Source organism: Eumetopias jubatus, unplaced genomic scaffold (genome assembly GCF_037043125.1).
Source record: "Eumetopias jubatus isolate StellerSeaLion01/CBP00866 unplaced genomic scaffold, mEumJub1_p1.0 scaffold_10, whole genome shotgun sequence".
NCBI lineage: Eukaryota > Metazoa > Chordata > Mammalia > Carnivora > Otariidae > Eumetopias > Eumetopias jubatus.
The window spans coordinates 103746863-103762058 of record NW_028274816.1 but is presented as its reverse complement, the minus strand read 5'-3'; the positions used below and the strand labels follow the sequence as shown (position 1 = coordinate 103762058).

The window sequence follows — 15196 nt, the reverse complement described above, 5'->3', positions numbered from 1 at the left end:
TTCCTCCTGCAGAATCACTGGAGGATTCCTTTGAAAAATAAGTGGACAGGATTTCTGGTTCAATTTCCTTCCCCTGGGAATTCTTAGATTCTCTTTAGGTACACTATTATTCCGCTCCCCATTTCACTACGGTGTCTGTCTGGACGCAAACAGACGCCCCGACCGACTCCCTGAAGCCTCTGCCAATAGGGGCTTCCACCTGCTTTCCACCCACCTCACCTTACACGGCAGAGCAGAGCCTCCAGCAGACTATTTTCTGGAGCTGTTTTTAATGACTCCACGCCCCGAACGTGCTAGCTCTGGGCCGTACATAGAGTGGACCCGTGTATTTTATACTGCAGTGCTTGTACACAAACGCACTCTCCCGCCGTCCACACTCCCAGGCTGTCGGATTTTATGCCTTATTTTCAGCTCTTGCTAAAATCTGACAAGGAAGTGTGAATCCCAATGATTTCTCCTACTCCCCAGTTCGGTGCTCATATCCCCCATTCGCGGCTTCTTCCCTCGCGCGGGATGCACTGGGCGGCGGTCGAGTACGAGCCTCGAGAATCTCGACCGAGACCCCCAAACAGGGGGCGGAGGGCAGGGGGGCGCAGACTGAGCGAGGTGGGGCCTCATGATGTCATCACGCCCTGCGCTGCGATAGGCCTTACTCCACGCTGGTTACAGTGCTCTTAAGACTCCGATGTAACCCACATTGGAGCCTGAGGGGACATCTCGTGGACGCGCACGGAAAAGCACTCCAGAGGAACATAGAATCAAATAACACACTGAAGCACTCCGAATGCCGGGCCGACGCATACAAGCTCCTCCCAGCTCCTTCCTCGAAGATCCGCCTCCATCCTGCACCTCGGCTGTTGATTTCTTTTCCTTTTGTGGACTCGGCCTTCGGCCTGCCGGGCCTGGCGTTTCCCAGAAGGCCCAGCGTCGGGAAGGGGTTTGCAGCTGCTCCGTCATCGTGCGGCCCGTCGCGAGCCCGCGCTTGTGTGCAGGCCCGGCTCGGTTCCCGGTCTCTGGTGCGAGGATTCACGCGAGGCCCTGGTCTCGGTCCCCGGAGTAGGCCGCGACCCCGGGCGCCATGAAACAGGAGGGCTCGGCGCGGCGCCGCGGCGCGGACAAGGCGAAGCCGCCGCCGGGCGGAGGGGAACAAGAACCACCGCCGCCCCCGACCCCCCAGGATGTGGAGATGAAAGAGGAGGCGACGGCGGGTGGCGGGTCATCGGGGGAGCCTGACAGCAAAGCGGCGGCGGCGGCTGAGCACTCCCAGCGAGAGCTGGACACCGTCACCTTGGAGGGTACGAGAGCCCGGGCCGGGGACGTGCCGTGGTCACGGATGACAGCGCCCCGGTGATCCTGCCTATCCTCGGGACCCCAGCGCAGATTCCATCACCCCCGATTCCTTAGGCTCACCCCCAGTGCCCGGCCCCTACCACCCTGACACTCCTGACTCCAGCCCCAATAATGAATCATCTCTTCAGGCTCTGGATTTCTCCCTGAACATACCTCCTCCTTCCTTACCTGGGTTGCATCTAGAAGGGGGTCTCACTGGGCCTGTGGACTCTCTCCCTCTTCTAAGTCCTCTCTGACCTACTCTGTTTACATCCACCGAACTGATTCTAACGTCCCCAGCATGTGATCGGTCCCTCTAGAAACCGGTGTTTGTATTTATGTGTGTAAAGGGGGTCAGGGTGACGCAGAATACTGGCCCCTGAATTTTAAGACTGTACAAAAGTTTTCTGTTGTCTTAGCTACCTCTGGGAAACTCCCCTAAGAGAAGCCTTTCTACTCAGTATCTTGCTTCCCTGTTTCTGTAACTAAGGTGCCTTAACGATCCCGTTGCTCATTCTCTCCCTTCAGGCCTTTACTTCTGTTCCTAAAAAGTTGAAACACATTACAGACTTTCAAGTTTTTAGGTGTCATCTTTGAGTTCCTAATACTCACCTTCCACCTAAACTATGTATCAATCCCCCCATTTCTTTTCTCCTAGGTACTTTTTCCCAGTTTCTTACTACCGACCGTCTTGGTCCTCCAAGTTCACATTTCACTTTTCTCAGAGCATCCTGTCCACATTTGGAGTGGGCAGTGTGAGAGCTTCCCACTGTGAACCTGGTGCCGTTTTCCCAGCTCTGGATCAAGTGGAACCAGACTGTTTATTGGGTCTTCTCTCTAACTGCATGAGAACCTTGCTCAAAAACATTGAGATAAGCAAAGTTAGGCTCCTGGGTGATGTTTTTGAGGATGTAATGTTGACTGCATCAGCCCCTACTCTAAAGTTGGGCAACAGGCTCGGTATCTAATCAAGACCGTTTTACCTAAAATAATGATAGCCAGTGGCAGAGGTGTGACGGGGTACATACATATGTTTCTTCTAAAGCACTTCATTTTGTTATTATGAAGCAGTTCACATTTCATTGTAGAAATTTTGGAAAATATGAGAAGTCTAAAGTAGCAGGGAATAACATCGACCATGGTTAACATTTTTTCCTATGAATTTTTGAGTTGCTCTCCTGTAATTGAGATCAAGTTATATAGACAGTTTGGAACAAGGCATAACTAAATACAGATGATTTTGTGTGCTTTCATCTAACATATCCATAAACATAATGTTCAATTTATTCCAGAAACGTTTGTTGAATACCCAATATAGTGGCTAATCATACAAGCACTGGAATTTGTTTCCTTATCTCTAAAATGAGAGTAATAGTACGTACCTCACTGGGTCAGTGTAAAGATTAAAATGCTTAGAACGGGGCGCCTGGGTGGCTCAGTAGTTAAGCGTCTGCCTTCGGCTCAGGTCATGATCCCAGGGTCCTGGGATCGAGCCCCGCATCGGGCTCCCTACTCAGCGGGAAGCCTGCTTCTCCCTTTCCCACTCCCCTGCTTGTGTTCCCTCTCTCGCTGCATCTCTCTCTATCAAATAAATAAATAAAATCTTAAATAAATAAAATGCTTAGAACTGTGCCTAGCACATGATGAACACATAGTAAACCCTCTGTAATGTTAGTTATTATTATGTCAAGGGGACCCAGGCACTTTACGCTAAGTGTACAAAGGTAACAAAGAAACTACCAATTCATTATTCCTCAACCAACTGCACCACCCAGGCACCCCTCTGTGTTACCAGTTTGGTAGTTGAAAACATTTCCATTTGCAATTTTTCAAATGCTAGTGAAATATATTTTCATATTGGTTAGCTGTCTGGCTGCTTTTTGCATTGTCTATTTGTGTTCATTTTTACTTATCCTAATTTATGCAAGCTCTTTGTAAAATAAGAATATGACTCTGGTCACATTTGTTGCAAATATTTTTGTTTACACAGTTATTCAGAAGGATTTTTTGCAGAGTGGAGTTCATCATTCGTGTGTGTGTGTGTGTGTGTGTGTGTGTGTGTGTGTGTGTGTGATTTCTCCCATTGTTTACATTTAGAAAGTCTTTTCCTATTTAGAAAACTGATAAATCTCCATGTGTTTGTCTTTTTTTTTTTTTTTTTAAGATTTTATTTATTTGACGGAGACAGCGAGAGAGGGAACACAAGCAGGGGGAGTGGGAGAGGGAGAAGCAGGCTTCCCGCCGAGCAGGGAGCCCAATGCGAGGCTCGATCCCAGGACCCTGGGATCATGACCTGAGCTGAAGGCAGGCGCTTAACGACTGAGCCACCCGGGCACCCCTCCATGTGTTTGTCTTGTTTGTTGTTTCTCATCTTTGCTTTTCCTTTCTTCCTCTCTGTCACCCTCTACCCTTTCCCTTACCCCAGCTTTATTTTTCTTTATCTCTTGGTTATGTCTTAAAATTATTGTATGGCATCTGTATGTATTGCTTAACCATATTAGGCAAAAGAAATGACTGGCTACATCTTGCCCTTTAAAAGAGGTTCCCTAGAACTTCTTGCCTAGAGTGGTGGGAGAATAGGAGGAGTTAGAAGTAACAATTTTTTCTTCTGTGGTCCTCCACAGACATCAAGGAGCACGTGAAACAGCTGGAGAAGGCAGTTTCGGGCAAGGAGCCTCGATTCGTGCTGAGGGCCCTGCGGATGCTACCTTCCACGTCACGCCGCCTCAACCACTATGTTCTGTATAAGGCTGTGCATGGCTTCTTCACCTCAAATAATGCCACGCGAGACTTCTTGCTGCCCTTCCTGGAAGAGGTAAGTGAGTCAGGCACTTAAACAGTACAGGCTTGGCCTCAGACGACACCCCACCCCCACCTCTCGATGTAATTGTTTCTCATCCTAAAGACCTGTCTTATTACCTGCTGTAGCTGACTGGTGAAACAAAGCAGCTCATTTTAATACTTATTTGCCCACTAACAAGGGACCCATCCTGCCCTGTAGTATCATTCTTCTGAGTCAGGGAAAAGAGCTGGGAATCAGGACCCTTTGAACCAAACTCAGTTCCCACTGCTCCCCAACACCAACACTCTCCTCCAGTTGGGTGGTGTCTCCATTGTCCTAGGAGAAGGTACCACCACCTCTCTGCCTCCGAAACCTCACCACGGAGGACGTATCAAACAGTGGTTAAGAGCACAGGTTCTGGAGGTAGAGTTGAATTTGAAAACCAGCTCTACCATTTGGTACATGTGGGACTTGGACAAGTGATCTAACCTCCTGATGCTTCATTTTCTTCCTTTGTTAAATGTGGCGAACAGATTTGGGGGACGAAGGGGAGGAAAGGAATATGTGTAAAACTCTTAGAACTATGCCTGGCACATAGTGAATGCTGACAAAGTCTGTTTGTTGCTGGCAGTGGACTCCGTGTGAGGAAAGACCTCTCCTTTTCCTTTCTGGCTGTAAAATCTCCCTTATGTCCAGGTCCTGCCCCTTCCCGCACCTCATTGTCCCTTCAGCCATCTCCCTATATGCTCATGGGCTGTTCCATAGAACAGACTCAAAAAATCTCTTGAGGTGGAATGATGAAGAATTTATTGTCTGGGAACAGGGAAAAGCACCCTCTTCCAACTTCACTTGGAAAATTTTTTTTTTAACCTATATATCTCTGAATTCACCCCAACATGTTTGCTTTTTGTGCTGTTGCACATTGTTCCAGTTTGGATGACTAGATCTGATAGTAAGTACAATGTATATGTCAACTTCCCCCACATTTCCTTTGTTCCCACCAAAAAAAAATTATATCTCATTCTTGACCTCATCTCTAGAATTATATTACCTTATTAAACCCTCTCTGATAAAATTGCAGTGGTTCCAGGTGTGGTGGTTTAATCTCTCTACTTAGATTGTAGACTCTTTGTGGGGTCTTCGTAATATCTTTTCTGTCCCCATTCTGTAAAGATGTCTGTTATACTCCTGATACTCCTGTCGGCCTTTTTTTTGTTTCTCTTGCCAGCCTCCTTGACTTCCTTTGGATGTCTTCTTTATTTTTATATCCCCAGTACCTAGAAAAATCTTGCATATAATAGGCACTCAGTGAATATTTGTTGAAATACATCATGAGTGCTTAATAATTCTTAATTGGTTGATCTAACTGAGCTTTTCCACAGTAATTCCTGTCTTCTCCTAGCCCATGGACACCGAAGCTGATTTACAGTTCCGTCCCCGAACAGGAAAAGCTGCGTCAACCCCACTCCTGCCTGAAGTGGAAGCCTACCTACAGCTCCTCATGGTCATCTTCCTGATGAACAGCAGGCGCTACAAAGAGGTATCCAGGACCAGACCAAGCGGTGCATGGGGTTTGCAGGAGAGATTGTCTCTGGTGAAGAACTGGAGGCAGTCCCTGGGTTCTTCATCGTCCCCCCGGACCCTTTCCCGCATGTGGAAATGTACCTAACCCCACATCCAGGGAAGCCCCCTTGGCTCCTGCTGAGACTCCATGGGAAGTGGCAGCATCTCTCTGTGGCACACTACCGGTCTGGTGGGTTCTGTTAGGAAAAGGAGATTTAGAGACAGAAACCTGAGTTCAAATCCTCCCTGTACCTTATGGCAAATTAATTTCTCCTGGCTTTACGTCAGATGGGGGAAGACGGTGCCCAACTCACAACATCATTGTTGGCATTAAATAAAACACTAGCACGGTGATCTGCATATAGTAAGTTTTCACGGTATTTTCATGAGTGGCAGCTCTGATGAGGGGACTGAACGACTCCGTGGATGCTGCACAGCCACCGTCCCCCTGCTCCGGCTGGGGCCAACTTCTTTGTCAGTCACAGCCACTGTCCAAAGAACACGCTCAAGAAATGACAGGTCCAGGGCATCTGGGTGCCTCAGTCGGTTGAGCATCCGACTCTTGATTTGGGCTCAGGTCATGATCTCAGAGTTGTGGGATCAAGCCCTGAGTTAACTCCATGCTCAGCGGTGGTCTGCCTGAGCCTTCTCTCTCTCCCTCCACCTGCCCTTCCCCCACCAACCCCTGCTCTTGAGTGTGTGCATGTGCCCGCCCACGTGCTCGCTCTCTCAAATAAGTAGATCTTCTGGAAAAAAAAGAAAGAAAGAAATGACAGTTCCCCTGTTCCATTCCCTGTTTTGTTTTTTTCTTGCCATGAATTGGTTTCAGTTTGTTTTTAGATAGAATTCACCCCCTTTAAAGTGTACAGTTCAGGCGTGCCTGGCTGGCTCAGTCAATAGAGCAGCTGACTCCTGATCTCTGGGTCATGAGTTCGAGCCCGACATTGGGTGCAGAGATTACTTAAAATAAATAATTAACAAAATTAAATACATTAAAAAAGAAAACTTAGGGTACCGTTCAGTGGGTTTTGATGTGTTCACAAGGTTGTGCAACCATCATCACTAATTCTAGAATAATTTCATCACCCCAAAAAGAAACCCCATCACGGTTAGTAGTCACTCCCCATTCTCCCCTCACCCCAGCCTCTGGCAACTACTTATCTACATTTTCTGGCTCATGGATTTTCCTATTCTGGACATTTCCTATAAATGGAATTATGTAACACATGGCCTTTTGTGTCTGGCTGCTTTGACTTAGCATAATGTTTTCTAGGTTTGTCTGTGTTGTAGTGTATATCTGGATTCCAGCCCTTTTTATGGATGAATAATATTCCTGTTGTATGGATAATTATGAATAATGCTGCTGTGAACATTTGTGTACAAGCTTTTATGTGAACATACGTTTCCAATTCTTCTGGATTCATGCCTAGGAGGGGAGTTGCTGGCTCATATGACAGCTCCCTGTTTAACTTTTTGGGGAACTCCCACTTGATTCTCTTTTGGCTGCCTCCCCAGGCACAGAAGATCTCTGACGATCTGATGCAGAAGATCAGCACTCAGAACCGCCGGGCCCTGGACCTCGTGGCTGCAAAGTGTTACTATTATCACGCCCGGGTCTATGAGTTTCTGGACAAGCTGGATGTGGTGCGCAGGTACAGGTGGCCAAGGGCTGACGCCAAGGTTAACAACTGTCCCCCAGGCACTTCCCTACACTCCACAGCAAGGGAGCATTGATTGGTAGGTCAAGGGTAGAAGGACAGGCTGGAAAACATTTCACTCCTCGGCTTAAAACTTGTGGTGGCTCCCCATGTTCCTCAGGGAAGAGCTGAAGTCACGATAGCTTGTGAGGCCTGACGTGCTCTGGCCCCTGCTAACTGCCTTCTTGACTCTACCTCCCCCTGCTCCCCCGACTCACTCCTCCGCCACGCTGGCCTCCCTCCTCTCCTGGGGCATGCCAGGCATACTCTTCTCTCTGCTGACAGTGCTCCTCTGCCTACTTCCTTTCAGCCTTTGTTGGTTCCCTTCTCAGAAGTGAGTCCTCTCCTGATCAAGCTATTTAAAATTGCCTCCCCATCCTCCTTGCCTCCTGCATTCCCCACTGCACTTACCCTGTTTCTCCACAGCCCCGATCTCCTCTCTCATGCTACCTATGACACTCATTTATCACGATCGTTGGCTGTCTCGCCCATTAGATTGCAGAGTTGTGTCCTTTTCGTGCACCTGGAATAGCGCATCACACCACAGACACTCGAGAGTTGATTCAGTGAATAACCAGAAAAGCAGTTTGTGTCACTTTTTTTTTGCAGTTGTGAGAATAGAGAGGTCAAAGCCGTTCAAAGAGTTGTTCTTTGAACAACAATGGGGTTTGCAGGAGAGATTGTCTCTGGTGAAGAACTGGAGGCAGTTCTTCTGCCTCCTCTCCCTACCTCCCCTCCTCCTCATGCTTTTTCTTGCCTTCGCGAAGCTTCTTGCACGCTCGGCTCCGGACGGCCACGCTCCGGCACGACGCAGATGGCCAGGCCACTCTGCTCAACCTCCTGCTGCGGAACTACCTGCACTACAGCTTGTACGACCAGGCTGAGAAGCTGGTGTCCAAGTCCGTGTTCCCCGAGCAGGCCAACAATAATGAGTGGGCCAGGTACCTCTACTACACAGGTGAGCGAGGGGCCCACCCCTGGGTCACAGGGGGTCTCGGGCTCACGTGGTACAGAGGTCTGGAAAATCAGGGGCACTTGGTGCCTGAGAGGCCCGTTCGGCGCTCTGGTTTGCGAGGGGCTTTGAACGCGATGACGCCGTTCTGCTGATGCACTCTCTCCTCCGCACCCAGGGCGAATCAAAGCCATTCAGCTGGAGTACTCAGAGGCCCGGAGAACGATGACCAATGCCCTTCGCAAGGCCCCTCAGCACACAGCTGTTGGCTTCAAACAGACGGTGAGCAGCGCTTCTCATGCCTGCGCCGCTTCCTCATCTGATAATGCTTTCGTTCTCCTTCCCTGCGCAGGGGCCCGGGAAGGCCTCCTGAACCTTCATTATCCAGAGAAGTTGCATCGCATGTCTGTTTGTGCATAGCATTGATCAGAGCACATGAAGCAGACACTGCTGCACCTCCCGTGGTTTATGTTCAGAGTATTATCCTTGGTAGATAGGTTTAGAATATTCCTGTTTCCCCGGCGCTCTGTATAGTCATTCCAGTCATGGGCCTGGGTTGTGTTGAGAAACCCCGGGCTCTTTCCTGGTCCCTCACATGCCCATTTGAGAGCAGTGTTTTCTTTGGCCAAGGAGCCCAGAAAATCTCCATCAGGCTGACTGATTCGAGGGCAGATAAATCTTGGCCACCCGAGAGCTGTCAGTCACAGTATTTTTTGAGTGCTGACCTTGGTATTAGGCGCTGTGATCTAGGTAAACAGCGTTGATTCAGCAAGGCTTGAGGGCCTGTGTAAAGTCACAGAGCCTGGTAGCCAGAATTTGGACCCAGCTTTCCTAACTATGAACCTTTGTTCCCACTTTAACATGACCTCCACCTCCTCATGCCCTTGAAAGAGAACCAGATGGAGATGTGCAATGATTAGGTCCGTGTGGTCAAGATTTGGTTTCAAGATTTGGTTTGTTTCTGTTCAGAAGTTCAGAGAAAGACGGGTTTGGTTTTGGTCAAATAATTAAAGACATCTTTAAAAAGTTAAATTTAATTTGGCTTTTGAAGATGGGTAGAATTTCACAGAAAGGAATGGCTTTTCAGACATAACACGGTATGTGTACAGAGTATTAGATTGCTTACAACATATGACATACGCTAAAGTTTCTAAAAATACGGGTAATCAGTATATAAGCAGTGTCGTGTACTGGGGAGAGGCATTGTGGGGTAAAGCAGAGTTTTCAAACCAGACTTCACTATGGATGGATAAGGGATAAGGTTTCAGGGGTTTCTGTGGTAGAGCCAGGTGGCAAGAAGGAACAAAGAGAGCTGGAGTGAGGTCTTTGGCCAGCAGACTGTTGGCGGGAGCCACCCCCCACCCCTCCTTCCCCATCACTTAAGTCGCCGCCATGTCTTTTGTATTTGTCTCCTCTCTGTTATCACCAGTGCCCTTGTTTGAGCCACTAGCATCTCTGGTCGTCTTCCTCCCCGTTACGAGCCCAGTTTCCACACGCCTGCCTGACTAAATGAGCTCCAGGCCCATCTCTTTGCCCAGGAAGCTTGCATTGCACCCCATTACCTGCCCAGGAGAGTATTATAAGTCTTGTGAGGGAGGCAGGCAGGGGTTATGGTGACACTGGATGACACTGCTGTCGCCACCGTTGCCGCGCATTGTAGGGACCAGGAAACTGAGGACTCGGTTGCTCAGCTTTTCTGAGATAGTGAGTGAAGACTAGCATTCTGTCTCCAAACTCCAAACTCAGCCTGGCATTCAAAACAGCACGTCCCCAGACAGGCCCAGCCTCCCCCATGAAAGCCTTCCAAACTTCTTGAGACATGTGCTCACACTTGTCCAGTCTGTTCCCTTGGCCAGAACATCCTCCTTTTTCTGCTTCATCCAAATCCTTATGGCATATCTTAACTTCTGCCCTTCGCCTGGGTTACCCCTCACTCCTGGATTCTCCAGAGAACGGGACAGCATCGCAGGTGTATGGGGCTGAGTGTCGGCATGAACACCCACCACACATTTTTTTTTTTTTTAAGATTTTTTTTGGGGGGCGCCTGGGTGGCTCAGTCAGTTAAGCGTCTGCCTTCAGCTCAGGTCATGATCCCAGGGTCCTGGGATCGAGCCCCGTGTCAGGCTCCCCTGCTCAGCGGGAAGCCTGCTTCTCCCTCTCCCTCTCCCTCTGCCTCTGCTCGTGTGCTCTCTCTCTCACTCACTCTATCTCTCAAATAAATAAGTAAAATCTTAAAAAAAAAAGATTTATTTATTAGGGAGAGAGAAAGAGAGCACATGCAGGGGGGAGGGGCAGAGGGAGAGGGAGAAGCAGACTCCCCACTGAGCAGGGAGCCCACTGCGAGGCTCCATCACCGGACTCTGGGATCGTGGCCTAAGCCGAAGGCAGGCGCTTAACCGACTGAGCCACCCAGGCGCCCCAACACACCACCCATCTTAACCCCTTACTTCCCTTACGACTCTTGCTATCACGTGATACGGCCCTATCCGTCCTGCTTGGTAGGCGGCTCCTTCATCGCTGGCATCATCCCCTCCGTTGTAGTTTTCCTCATTTGGTGCCAAGTCCACAGTAGGCGCTTCAGAAATCCCTCACAGTTTTATGGAGAGGGAAGGATTTCCTTCTGGATTTCCCAGCCAGCCTCCTGCATCCGTACACAGCCCATTCACTGAGGTTCTGCCCATCCCCTTCCCACGCTTCTGCCTCTAGCCAGGTGCCGAGTTCTCCACACTCACCTCCTCTCCTCCAGTAACGATCCACGTCCCTAACCAGCGTCTTTGGCTGATCCTGTTCCATTCCCTAGACCTCTGGGCCCTGTCCCCTCACCGTTTCAGAGCCACAGGACCTGCCCATCTGGCCTGAACTTCCAGAGTGTTTCTGTTGCAGCGTGGTGTGCTGTGGAACTTAGGGCTAAGTGTGGTCAAAGGGGCAGCTCTTCCCAGGACCTGGCTCCAGGTGCATGCCCAGCTCTGCGTGGGCCTAATTGCAGGGTCATTTTCCCCATTTCGCAGTGTGTCTGACTGCACTGAAGCCCCATTTCTCTCCCTCCTCCCTTCTGCTGAGGCTCCCTACTCACTGTGTTCCCATGTCACCCACCACCAGGTGCACAAGCTTCTGATTGTGGTGGAGCTGCTGCTCGGGGAGATCCCGGACCGGCTACAGTTCCGTCAGCCATCCCTCAAGCGCTCACTCATGCCCTACTTCCTTCTGACTCAAGGTAACGCTGGTCCCACTCCCAGAGCTGGCCAGACCCCGGGCGCCATGGCCTCCTCGGTGGGTTTGCCCGTTGGCATCATCTGATCCACTCCTCTCCCCCTCCAGCTGTCAGGACCGGAAACCTAGCCAAGTTCAACCAGGTCCTGGACCAGTTTGGGGAGAAGTTTCAAGCAGATGGGACCTATACCCTAATCATCCGACTGCGGCACAACGTCATTAAGACAGGTGCAGATGGGAGTCTGAGGGGCCACTGGAAGAGCAGGACCCAGAAGAGACTTCTGCAAGGGATGGGGACAACCCTAGGGGTGTCCATGGGTGGGTGAAGGGGCTGTGCCCACCACGCCCACCCCACTGCTCCTCCCTTTCCCAGGTGTGCGCATGATCAGCCTCTCGTATTCCCGAATCTCCCTGGCTGACATTGCACAGAAGCTGCAGCTGGATAGCCCGGAGGACGCGGAGTTCATTGTTGCCAAGGTGGGGCTGGCTCGGGGGCTGCGCTTACCGCGCTCCTGCCGCATTTCAGGGGGCGGGAATGAGAGGAGATTGGTCAAGGAGGGGGTTGCATGGTCTTTTCAGGGAGTGCCACTCTTAAGAGTGAAGCCAGGAAGTTTCCAGAGAGAATGTGTACTCGAGTGAGCGTGTGAGAGTATAAGGAGGAACAGGATGTTCTCGGATCTAGAAGATGGGCTCTCTGGTGACTTTGCGTCTCCTTGGGGACCTGCAGGCCATCCGGGATGGCGTCATTGAGGCCAGCATCAACCACGAGAAGGGCTATGTCCAGTCCAAAGAGATGATTGATATCTATTCTACCCGTGAGCCCCAGCTGGCCTTCCACCAGCGGATCTCCTTCTGCCTCGATATCCACAACATGTCCGTCAAGGTGAGAAGCTGGGGCTGCAGAGGGGGGTTTGGCAGCACTCAGGGATTCCTCAGAGATTAGCCTAGTTCCTGGCCCTTCTCTGTAAAGTCGCTGAATGGCAGGGCAGGGAGCCCAGAGGGAGCAAGGGACTCGGCATGTGGGCCTGGAAGACCTTTGACTGCTTCTAAGGGCCTGGTTTCCAGGGGACCAGACAGATTCAGAGGGCAGGGCTCCAGATTTGCTTCCAAATTGGAGTCATTCACCTTCTCTGAGACTGTTTCTCCATCTGTGAAGCTGATGGTGAGAGTGAGAGGACCTGCCCTGCGTGCTTCAGGGTTGATGACATTAAATGCAATCAGTGTCTCAAGGCACTTAGTAAAGTCTGAACTGTGGAGAAGGCGGGGTGGGTGTCTAGTTCCACAAAAGGCTATTAAGCCCTTCTCCTGTGGCAGGCACTGACTTGGGGGCTGGTACCATGTGTCAAATTTTTCCTGGTCTCTTGTTGCCCCAAGAAACTAGGGATGTTGTTGCCTTGCTTAAAGTCAGGTAAATGCTGGGCGCCTGGGTGGCTTGGTTGGTTGAGCGACTGCCTTCGGCTCGGGTCATGAACCTGGAGTCCCGGGATCAAGGCCCGCATCAGCGGGGAGGCTGCTTCTCCCTCGGACCCTCCTCCCTCTCATGTGCTCTGTGTCTCATTCTCTCTCTCTCAAATAAGTTAAAAAAAAAAAAAAAATCAGGTAAATGCTATGCTCAGGGAAGGCGAGGCCTTTTCACACGTTGAAACCTCTGCCTGGAGTGCCTGTCCCCCATTCGCACACCAGTCTGTTCCTATCCCCCTTTCCCTCCTCACTGCTAGTCCCCCTCCCTGCCCATTCAGGAGCGCTAGTCACTGATACCTCCGGGGTCTCCTGATTCTCCCCTTTCGCAGTTAGCGCGTGGTGTAGTAGTAATTCGCTTGCATGCCTAGCTCCCCGCTAGACTCCACTGGAGAGTGAATAACCTTATTCAGGTCGTGGTGCCCGGTACACAGAAGGAGCACAATAAACGCAAGTTAAGTGCATGCCTTCTCTTCATCTTGTTCCTCTCTCTGCTGTGCTTTAGGCCATGAGGTTTCCTCCCAAATCGTACAACAAGGACTTGGAGTCTGCAGAGGTAAGGTGCCTTCTACTTTAGAGAAGACTGAAAGGTCAGACTTCCCTACAGAGAGGGAAGAGGGAGGTGGTTTCTGGAAGGGCTCAGAGCAGCTCTGAAGCTTTGGCAGTCCCTGACCTCGGGGTGGGTTGGGCTGGGTGAAGCACTGTGTGAGAGAGCCCCACTGGTCCCCAGCAGCCCAGCCCTCACCCCACCTCTTGCCCCAGGAACGGCGTGAGCGAGAACAGCAAGATTTGGAGTTTGCCAAGGAGATGGCAGAAGATGATGATGACAGCTTTCCTTGAGCTAGGGGGGCTGGGGAGGGGTGTGGGGTGAGTGGGGACTGGCTCATTATCTTTCCCCCTTGGGGTCCCCTGCCCGGGGAACTGGCCCCTTTCCCCTACATGTCTCACAGACTGCGTATGTGCAGGGGGTGAGGGGTGCAGGGAGCCAGCCACCCCCACCTCACCCCAGGACCCCTCCCGAGCCGGTGACATAGCGCACGGTGGGCAGGAGGGTGGGCAGGAGGCCTCCCCAGGGCAGGGTCCTGGCTAGTGGTGTGGGCAGCAGGATGGGAGGGAATAGCCCCGTGCTCTCCAGGGAGTCGGGGACTGGAATTGGGACACGTGTTGGGTTGTATGTTTTTTGAAGCTTCAATTATGATTTTTAAACAATAAAAAGTTCTCCAAAGTTCTTTGTGCATCATTTAATGACTGTACTTCGCTCTCACACCTGTAGTACTGACAGAGCCAGATTTTTCTTTCCTGGTCTTGGGAGGACTAGCCCAGTGTAATCACCCAGGGTGACAGTGGATGAGGCTGAAGCCAAGGGCAGGGTGAAGGGATGCTAATCTGGCACCAGAAGGGCCTCTCTCCTCTCTAACTGGCTGGCCAGTATTGGGCAAGTCACTAAACCCCTCAGTCTCCTTCCCCACATCTGTCCAATAAAGGATTAGACTCTGTGCCCTGGCTCTAAAGTTAGAAATCTAGAGCTCTAGAGGATCAAAGGAAAGGCCAGGGTCTGGCCCTCAGGTGGGGTTTGCGGAGGAGAGGAGGGGCTCTGACACGTCTGCTGCTGGAGGTGGAGAGCCTGGACTTTGCCCAGTTGGCCCTCACCAAATGGGAGACAAGCTCCCCACCACCCCCCCCCGCCACCCCCCAGAGAGCAGACCTGGGTCAGGCAGGAGGGGGCTCCCTGTGGCCCCGCCCACTTACTCCAGCTGTGGGGGTGGGGGTGGGGGGATGTGTCTGCTTAGGTCTTGAAGTCCCGGCTCCTAACAGCACTGCTCCCCATCTCGGGTCATTGAATTATTGCTGTGTCCCCCAGCAGCCCCTGGGACGCCGCTGTACATGTTCTCTGCTCCCTCCAAGTGCTGTTACCTGAACACGGCCTTGTGGGTTTCCGCCTCTGCTTAACTGGGTTCCCTCTCCAGCCGTGCTCTGGCTCTCCACCCCATGGATTTCTACTCCAGGCTTCCTGCCTCGCAGTATGATTGATCCCCCTGGCTTCTGGAACACTCGCTTGAGATCAGATACTCAGGAGGTAGTGTGAAAGTCTTATTTTCCTGACTTGCAAGTTCTTAGCATGAGGCATTTGTGTCCTCCTGGGGCTTTGCCCAGTGCCTGGCACACTGGGTCCAATAAAGTCTTGTTAGGAAAGGTATGCTCTGT

The 15196-nt window shown here is 51.1% G+C and overlaps 1 protein-coding gene across 3 annotated transcripts; it reads left to right on the top strand.

Annotated features, from left to right (window-relative positions):
* Positions 1-902: 902 nt before the first annotated feature.
* PSMD3 (proteasome 26S subunit, non-ATPase 3) lies at positions 903-14216 on the top strand. 3 transcript variants are annotated; one of them, XM_028089889.2, is made up of 12 exons: positions 903-1295; positions 3954-4144; positions 5514-5651; positions 7190-7326; positions 8139-8329; positions 8502-8605; positions 11423-11537; positions 11642-11761; positions 11907-12010; positions 12261-12416; positions 13497-13547; positions 13725-14216. In XM_028089889.2, the coding sequence occupies exons 1-12, from the start codon at positions 1079-1081 to the stop codon at positions 13860-13862; spliced, it is 1662 nt and encodes a 553-aa protein (XP_027945690.1). In that variant the 5' UTR covers positions 903-1078; the 3' UTR covers positions 13863-14216. The 3 variants fall into 3 exon arrangements, with proteins under 3 accessions (XP_027945690.1, XP_027945689.1, XP_027945691.1); XM_028089888.2 differs by having other exon boundaries at positions 13722-14216; XM_028089890.2 differs by having other exon boundaries at positions 904-1295; positions 13754-14216.
* The last annotated feature ends 980 nt before the right edge of the window (positions 14217-15196 follow it).

Excerpts from the sequence above, each read along its gene's own strand:
- PSMD3 (XM_028089888.2), top strand. The coding sequence starts at position 1,079 with ATGAAACAGGAGGGCTCGGCGCGGCGCCGCGGCGCGGACAAGGCGAAG. Across the intron at positions 11,762-11,906 it reads GCACAACGTCATTAAGACAG|GTGTGCGCATGATCAGCCTC; the intron begins GTGCAGATGGGA and ends TCCCTTTCCCAG. Across the intron at positions 13,548-13,721 it reads AGGACTTGGAGTCTGCAGAG|CAGCCCAGCCCTCACCCCAC; the intron begins GTAAGGTGCCTT and ends ACTGGTCCCCAG.